This window comes from Anser brachyrhynchus (genome assembly GCF_964034855.1).
Source record: "Anser brachyrhynchus genome assembly, chromosome: 11".
NCBI lineage: Eukaryota > Metazoa > Chordata > Aves > Anseriformes > Anatidae > Anser > Anser brachyrhynchus.
The window spans coordinates 11693350-11702629 of record NC_137706.1 but is presented as its reverse complement, the minus strand read 5'-3'; the positions used below and the strand labels follow the sequence as shown (position 1 = coordinate 11702629).

At 41.2% G+C, this 9280-nt stretch overlaps 1 protein-coding gene across 1 annotated transcript; it reads left to right on the top strand.

The window, feature by feature from the left end:
* Positions 1–5617: 5617 nt before the first annotated feature.
* Positions 5618–7018, top strand: OR11L1 (olfactory receptor family 11 subfamily L member 1). The gene has a single exon (XM_080607859.1). It carries the CDS (start codon positions 5799–5801, stop codon positions 6735–6737), a length of 939 nt encoding a protein of 312 aa, XP_080463985.1. The 5' UTR covers positions 5618–5798; the 3' UTR covers positions 6738–7018.
* The last annotated feature ends 2262 nt before the right edge of the window (positions 7019–9280 follow it).

Genomic DNA, 9280 nt, shown 5'->3' with positions numbered 1-9280 from the left:
GGTACAGATCTCAGAAGGTGAGAAAACAGGATACTGACTTTCCACTTACCAGTACTGGGAAGGGGCCAACAGGAAATACTGTGGGCTGGTTTGACAGATAACCTAGAAGTTTGGTTAGCAGTCAAAAAAACCAAAAACAACAAAAAAAACCAACCACTACACACACATGTCCCAGTTAACTTTTTTTCTCATAAGCTTCAAGCTGCTGCCTGCTTGAAGCAGGATCCTGTGGTTAAAATGAATGACTAAATCACACTATGGAAGAAAAATTGCCCCTTGTTTTGAAAAGCACATTAACCACTTCCTGAGGGGAAAGGGTACGCAACTGAGGTACTGCTGGCTCCAAAGCAGCAATGCAAAATCTGTTCAATCAATCGTGTTAGGTTCAGTCATTCACATATGCAGTCCTGTCCAGAAGATGTGACCTTTCTATGATGTCTCTAAGCCCTGCATATCTGTGGTTGGGTCCCGGAAGCACACACACAAGTGTGGAGAACAATATCAGTTATGTTTTTGTTTCCTAGGCATCCCAAGTAACAGAAGCACAAGTGAAGCCACATAGACTATAAACGTCCCTTGAAGCAGTCCCCCTTTTTTCCTAGTCAAGCAAGACACACTACACTTGTGCAGTATTCAGTGACTCAGCCACCCAACCAGATCAGGCTAGATTGTTTTCACAGCACCCAGTTTCTATTGTATTGCCTCCTTTCCTCTCTGGCTCCTGAGCAAGAGCTGATTTCCCTGTAGGTAGTGCCAAGGATTTGCATCCCCTTCCCTCCCCAAGCATGATGCTGTCCTCAGCAGCTCTTTAACATCCTCCAGCTAGTGAAGTAGCTCCAGGACCAGACTGGGCCATGTGGCATAGACCCTGCTAAAACAGAGAGCTACACTTCAGCATCCCTGAGCTGAAGAGCAGAGCTGAGCTGTAGAGCCTCCAGCAACTCTGTTCTGATAGCAGTAGGATCTTTGCATGGTGCAGATGTTATGTACCTCATCCCATAGACAGCTTCACCTCATGACTCTTTCTTACAAGGGTGAGCAGTGATCCTTCTTACTTCTGTGGGACAGCTGCACACTGACAGGGTTTAGGACTGACAGATGAAGCATCTGCCCAGAGATGTTGTCTTTAAGAGTGGCAGACAGGACTGCCAAAGGGACAATTCCTTACAAGCTTCCCTATGTTGGCATGGATTTGGCAAAAAAAGAAAATTCTTCTCTGGCAACGTAATGATGGACATGAGGATGCAACACAACAGATATACCCCTCCTCCTCCTGCCCGTCAGGAAAACAGATTGTAGGTAAAATGTTATGTGAGATGAGGAAATACTATCAGTGAGCAGGAAATTTCTGTTGAACCTATGAAGTGTAAGACTTTGTCCGTTTGTCCCAGCCTGCAAAGGTGCCTACACAGGGGATTCAGCTCAACCTTTGCACTGGCTTCTTTGCAAGAGCTTCAGAAATTGGTGCATACCATAGATACCAAACGTTAGAGCTCAGTGACAAATACCAATTTGCTTGCTTTCCTCTGTTTTTTCCCCAGCCTACACAAGCCAGAAATTCTGTAAGAAAAAGGAGGAACTGCAGGACAGTTTTGGGGATGGTCCTGGGAAAAGGGGTATGTCCTGTCCCTGTGAGGTGATCACTGTATTGGTTATACCCTGCTGAGCAGCTAAACTCCACCACAACTGCTCTCTCACTCCCCCTCCTTAGAAGCAGAGAGGGAGAAGAAAGTAGAAAGTATGCTGGAAAGAAAAAAAGGCTCAGAGGTTGAGATAAGGATAATTTAGGAAGAGAGAAAAAAACAAGCAAAGGCCATGTGGAAGCAGAGAGAGAGAGAGGAAAAAAGTTATTCCCTACTTCCCATCAAAAAGCGATGTTTGGCTATATCCTGGGGAGCGGGGCCTAAATATGCGTAGTGGTTGGTTGGGAGGACAGATTTCTTCATAATGAGAGCCACTCCCCTCCTTCTCCCTTCCCACCCTTTATTGCTGAGTGTGACACCATACAGTATGGAATATCCCTTTGATCAGTTTAGGTCAGCTGCCCTGGTGATGTCCCCTCCCCACTTCTTGCCCACTGCCTACCTACTGGCTCTGGGGGGCTTTGGAGACAGTTTTGATGCTGTGCCAGCACTGCTCAGCAATAGACAAAACACTGGTGTGATACCAGTGTTCTAGCTACAAGTGCAGAGCATAGCACTGTATGGGCCGCTGAAGGGAAAGATAACTCCATCCCAGCCAGACCCCGTACAATCACAGAATCAAAGAATATCCCAATTTGGAAGTGACCTACAAGGATCATAGAATCACAGAATCATAGAATCGGAGAATCATAGAATGGCTTTGAGACCACCTGGTGAAATTAAACAAATACAAGTCTATGGGTCCTGATAACATACACCCCAGGGTCCTGAGGGAACTGGCTGATGTGGTTGCCAAGTCTCTCTCCATCATATTTGAAAAGTCACAGCAGTCTGGTGAAGTCCCCAGTGACTGGAAAAAAGGAAACACGACTCCCATTTTAAAAAAGGGTAGAAAAGGAGGACCTGGGGAACTACAGACCAGTGAGCCTCACCTCTGTGCCTGGAAAGATCATGGAAAAGATCCTCCTGGAAGCAATGTCAAGACACATGCAAGACAAAGAGGTGATCTGAGACAGCCAGAATGGCTTCACCAAGGGTAAATCGTGTCTGACCAATCTGGTGGCTTTCTACGATGGAGTGACTGCATCAGTTGACAAAGGAAGACTGACCGATGTCATCTACCTGTACTTCTGCAAGGCCTTTGACATGGTCCCACATGACATCCTGGGCTCCAAATTGGAGAGATATGGATTTGATGGGTGAACTATTCAGTGGATAAGGAGTTGACATGAAGGTTGCACCCAGAGAGTGGTGGTCAATGGCTCAATGTCCAGGTGGAGGCTGGTGATGAGGGGTATCCCTCAGGGGTCTCTCTTGGGACCAGTACTGTTTAATAACTTTATCAACAACATAGACAGCGGGATTGAGTGCACCCTCAGCAAGTTTGCAACAGAAGGAAGGGATGCCATCTAAAGGGACCTGGACAAGCTTGAGAAGTGGCCCCACATGAACCTAATGAGGTTCAACAAGTCCAAGTGCAAAGTGCTTCATCTGGGCCAGGGAAATACTGGACATGAGGACAGACTGGGAGAAGAACTCAGTGAGAGCAGTGCAGCAGGGAAGGACTTGGGGGTTCTAGTGGATGAAAAGCTTAACAGGAGACAGCACCTGGCCGCTGCGATGGGTGCTCACTATGGTGAATTCTAAGTTATAAAAGGTAGAGTTCCCAGAGGAGAGGAGAGGAAGAGAAAGGCAGGTGTTAAAGGGAGGAGAGGATCCTCCCTGCGCTCCTCCCTGCCCCGCCGGAACTGCCCCACACAAACTGCCTGCCAGGAGCATTCACAGCTATATTCTTCTACTTCAAGAAGCTATCTTAGAATGAGAAGGATCTCTTTGGAGTTTTCCATAACCTTACATTGTTCACCAAATCTGGGATGAGTAAAATGAACTAAGTGACTGGGGATAAACACTGGTCAAAAGATCTTGCAGAAGTCTCATACAACAAGCTGTACATGACCCAGAAGTACTCCCTGACAGTAAAGACCAAAAGTACCTGGACTGTGTTAAAAGTAGCATAGCCAGTAGATTGAGGGAAGAGATTATCCCTCTCTATTTTTTCAGCACTTGTTAGGTCTCATATAGAAATGGCCTCCAGTTTTGAGCCTCACAGTAAAGGCAAGTTAATTATCCACAAAGTGGAGAAAATTCAGTGGAAGGCCACAGGATGTCCAAGTGGCTAGGGTACTTGCCCTGTGAGTGGAGGCTGAGGGAACTGAGTTTTATCAGTCTGTAGAAGAGAAGGTTTGGACAGGACCTCATTGCAGCCTTCCAATGAATCTCTTTTGTACTGTTAACTCTACTTGGAGGTGAAGAACTCAAGAGAAAAGTCTCTTTAAAGTTTCCCTCATCAGTAAGCTTGCCATTTCCAAAAAAATAAAAAAATGTTTGAAGAAATAAGAAAGTATGTTTTGATGCTTTACTCTTTCTAGATACCTTCTGACTGAAGAAAAAAAAAAAACATAAATAGGAAATAAGTTAGCAAAAAGTCTTTTTTGTTCCTTTTTTATTTATTTATTTTTCTTTTTAGTTTTCCCCTTTAACATTTTGAAGGCAATCAGAAATTATGAAGATGAGCCTTGAAAGCCCATAAGTGGTGAACAAGCAGCAAAACATATGTTTTGCCTAGAGAGCTTTCCCAAAGTGTCATTCAGAAGATGCAGTAGAAAGACACAACCTGGATGAAATGTGTTGTGAAAATGTCCCAGAGCAAAATCTTCAATTATTTTTATGTACTTCAAAATTATTTTCTTTTTCACAATAGAATTTCATTTTACAGTTATTTGAGCTGCTACATTTGAGCTTTTTTCAGAAAGCATGGTTTGGTTAGCTGAAACGTCTATAATGTTTCTGGTGAATTCTGGATGCACTTTTTACAAAGGGAGTTTTCCTCCTACTGACAGGCTGTAGATGTGTCATCAGCCTTGCAGTAGTAGCTAGGGTGCTCTACGGAGTGTCTCCACCCATGGCATTACTCCCTAGAGATGCTTAGTAAAGACTGAAATCAATGCTTGGTACAGTTCCACCTTTGTCTGTGTCTGCCTGTCTTCATAAAAGTCAAGACTGACCAAAAGGTAGTTGAATCTAGAAGGGTTTCTATCTAACGTGATGTTGTAGTCAATGTAGGAGATTGGTAATAAAACTCTAACTACAGAGTAAAGGACGACTAAATTCATCAGGTAATCGATTTTCCAGTACTGTCATTAAGTGTGCCTCAACCTGAAACATGTTAGTTACTGACGAATCCAATCTGAGAGAAGGACCTGAACACAAACTGAAACCTCATCAGTACCTAATGTGTTCGTAGTTTGGAAAAGGTCTGAGTAGAAACCGGGCACATATTCAATATTACGTGTAGTGGTTCATACGTAAGTGAGTAGATAAGTACTATATGAATCTGCTTTATTATGGGTATGGAAAATTGAGATTATTCTTATGAATTGCATTGTGTCTAATCAACTTGTAATAATAGTTTATTCACTATGGTTTCCATTCCTGAGGCAGGAATTTTATCTTTATGCACAGTATTTAACAAGAAATTATATTACCGCTGTTGAATCTGTGTGGAAGTTTGTATCCTGCCATAGCAAAGCATTCTGAAAGTGTTATGTGTTACCTTGATGTATTTGAACAGGACCATGTATATGAGTATTTTAAAATCATTATTTTTTAAAAAAAAATCACAAATGTAATAATTACTGTTGATTGTGTATATGAATTCTTTCAGTGAACAGTAGATCTTTGCTGTCTGAGTTCATATGTGTAAGTTTATGTACTGTTTTTTAGCATGCATTAGTATGAATGATATCTATTATATCTACTTATGCAATTTTTTATACATATCCTTATGAAAAGATACATATCTTTATGTGAAAGTGTGAAGAGTGGCTGTCTACATGACCATTTGCAATTCATTCTGTATCTGTCTGTGTGAAGTTCACGAAATACATGTTAAAAAATCTGTCTTGGGATGGATAGAGAACAGGATGTAAGGAAAGAAGGCAGAATGGAAGGTCAGATCAGTAGTGACTTTGATACTGCTCCAAAATGTTTATTTGAGAAACATAATCATTATAAAGAACAACTTCAGTACTTAAAATTATCACATTCTGATACTGATTACTTCCTTAACAGACAAACCCTGTATTTTTCCAAAAGATGGTAAATGACACAGCAGTACTGGAATTCAGGCTACTGGGTTTCAGCGGCAACCCACAGTACCAGATCCTGCTATTCATAGTGTTTTTGGTTATTTATATTCTCACCATTTTAGGAAACTTCATTATTATTTCAGTGGTGACACTGGAGCCACGACTTCATTTACCCATGTACAAATTTCTCAAGAACCTCTCTTTCCTAGAGGTCTGTTACATCAGCACAATTGTACCCAAGATGCTGGCCAATCTACTGGCAGAGAGGAAGAGCATCTCTTTCTCAGGGTGCATGGCACAGCTTTTCTACTTTGTTACCCTGGGAGCCACTGAGTGCTACCTCTTGGCAGCAATGGCATATGACCGATACCTTGCAGTCTGTGAACCCCTGCACTATATTGTGGCTATGACTGCTGAGTCTTATACTCGTTTGGCTGTGGGCTCCTGGATCACTGGTATCTTCACTGGTTTTCTCCCCTGTCTGATGGTCTCCAGATTGCATTTCTGCAGTTGCAACCTCATTGATCATTTCTTCTGTGATATCTCTCCACTGTTGAAGCTGTCATGCTCAGACACCACTGTAACAGAAGCTGTCATCTTCATCCTCTCTCTCCTGGTTCTTTCCAGCTGCTTTCTGTTGATTCTTGTCTCATACCTACTTATAATCCTCAGTATCCTAAAGATCCCCTCTACTTCTGGAAAAAGAATGACTTTCTCCACCTGTAGCTCACACCTCATGGTTGTGACTATATACTATGGTACAATGATTTCCATGTATGTCCGTCCCACCTACCGCCTATCCTCAGAGCTCAGCAAGGCTGTATCTGTGCTCTACACAGTGGTGACACCCCTTCTGAATCCAGTCATCTATGGCTTGAGAAACAAAGGATTCAAAGAGGCATTGCAAAAAATAGTCATCAGACACCATCGTCTTCATGCTTTGTAAGCTGGGGAGACTTCAACTCTGACTCTTGTTATCCAGGTTCTTTGTTATATTCTGATTGCAGTGCAGGTTATCTTAATAACATCCTACAGTAACAGTTGTTTCTGTTTTTATAAAAAATAATTCAAGCCAGTTATTACTGTTAACCAGAATAATTCCTGGCATATTTCTCATGCTTCACTTTCCTCTTTTTCTTTTTCCTTTTTCCCTCTCTATTTACCCAGCATTTCATTTACTTTTTATTAATTTTATAATTACTATCTGAATTGCATTTTATATTCTTGTTACTGCACAGGCACAAATACATAAGTTTCATATGTGCTAATAAAGGTTAAAATTTCTGTATTATTTATGTGTTTCATTGCCTGTAGATGCTAGCTCATTTTTCTCTTGACCATTTTTGGTGTGTCTATTGATTCAGAATAAATGCCACTGCAGTTTTTCTGTGTTTCATGTGTGGTATGTGAAACAAATATATTGACATAAATAGAAACAGTGTAATTGCCTGTCATGAGGAAAAGGTATCTGAAAAGTACATTTTCTTTTGTTCTTTTACAATAATTTAATGCTATGAGTAGTTAATATGGTTTAACTGAAGGATACTATTCCTTTCTTTTCTCCTTAAAGGAACATTTCAGGTGTTGAGACATCAAATTATACTCTTATATTAGTAGGTGCGGACTACTTAAGGCATCTGCAGGAGATTATGAGTCATGTCACGGAAGCCATAGGAGAAGCCATCTTCCTACAGTAGCTGCTTTATTCCATTGAATCACCTATGGACCCTAAAATTCTTGGACCCATATGTTTATGCATCTGATTTGTCCCCTGAAACTCTACTTACAGAAATGAAAGCTTAGGTATCTACCCTGCATGTGGACGCCTGTGTGAGGACTCACAAGTTTAGAAGTCATAGAATCATAGAAGTCCTTAGTACATAGAGATAGGGACTGCAAAGAGTCAGAACAGCCTAAGAGATACAGCTGCCATGGTTCTGCTAAAGAAAGACACTACAGCAAGCACTCCATTGACTTCTTGCTATTGTCTGCATCTGAAGCAATCAAATTGTCTGTACCCTGGCCTTCTCCACTTGCCCTGGCTGGAGCCCTATGTGCTTAGGTGCCAAGGACAGAATTGCACAAAAGTCTTGATAGCAAGACTACCACCATAGCCACAAGATATTCAATGCAAACAGCAGTGAGAGTAACCTTGCCTGACTTCAGCTACCTGAAGTTATGAGCATTACCTTAATCAAGTCAGGATAAATCACAGTTAATTGGGGATAGCAAATCAGGTGCATAAAAAGAAACCATTAGTAATATCTTTGTGACTTATTAGATGCTTCAGAATAAATCTTTTGGTTAGCAGACTCAACACTGGATCAGTCAGAGACTACCCCTTTTTAGAGTTACAGGTGGAGGCCATTCAGGGCACTGCAGGGCATTCACAATGACAATAAATGCCTGTTTTTAGGCAGCTAATTTTCTTCCCAGCTATACACTTCAGATAAGATGAATGGCACTCTATAAAGACTGATGATACTGACTAGGATTTCAATTTAGTTCCTGTCTAAGATGCCTTAAGATGATCAAGATATCCATCTGGGGCTGGTAGACAGAGAACAGGATAAAAAAGGAGCCTGCATTTATCTGAAGGTTGCTTTAATGGAGGTTTTCACAAAAAGCTCTCAAGGGTATGCATGCAAGTAGATGCCTTCGTTCTCTAATTCAAAACTATGGAATTAATTTTCTTTGCATTCCTTTCTGTTTGTCAGCCACCTATATGCAACACCTGAATGATTAACTACTCTGGTCTGACACAGAAATTAACAAATCATAGGTTCATAGGATAATTCAGATAGGCAGAGACCTTGGGCAGTCTCTAGTCCAACCTTTTGTCCAAAGTAGTCAGCTATGAAGTCAGAACAGGTTGTTCTAGGCTGGTTCTTATCAAGTGTTGACATGCTCAAGGGCAGAGAGTGCACAGTCTGTTCCAGTGCATGTTCAAGAGATCCCTTCCCAACTACATCATTCTGTGATTTTCCATACAATTTTCTTTTGCACAGTGACTCAGAATCATAGTACAACTACAAAAAAATGCAAATAAAGTAGATATTAGAGCAGTCATTTCATTATTTTCAGGCAGATTTGTCTAGAGTTCAGGAAGAAAAAGAGGGTTTAGGATCTTTGGAAGAAGGAGTGGGCCACTCAGGCAGACTACAAAGATGTCGTGAGGCTGTGCAGGGACAAAATTAGAAGGGACAAAGCCAAACTGGAGTTCAATCTGGTTATTGCTGTTAAAGACAATAAAAAATATGTTTATGAAGACATAACAAAGAAAAGGAGGACTAAGGAGAATTTCTATCCTTTATTGGATGTGGGGGAAAACACAGTGACAAGAGATGAGGCTGATGTACTTGATGACTTCTTTGTCTCAGTATCACACTAAGATATTCATAATGTTTTAATCAAGTAATAAGTATACTTCTGTCAAATTTTCCTTTTATAAAGTAATATATGCATTTGTTTGTTTGTCTACTTACCAAT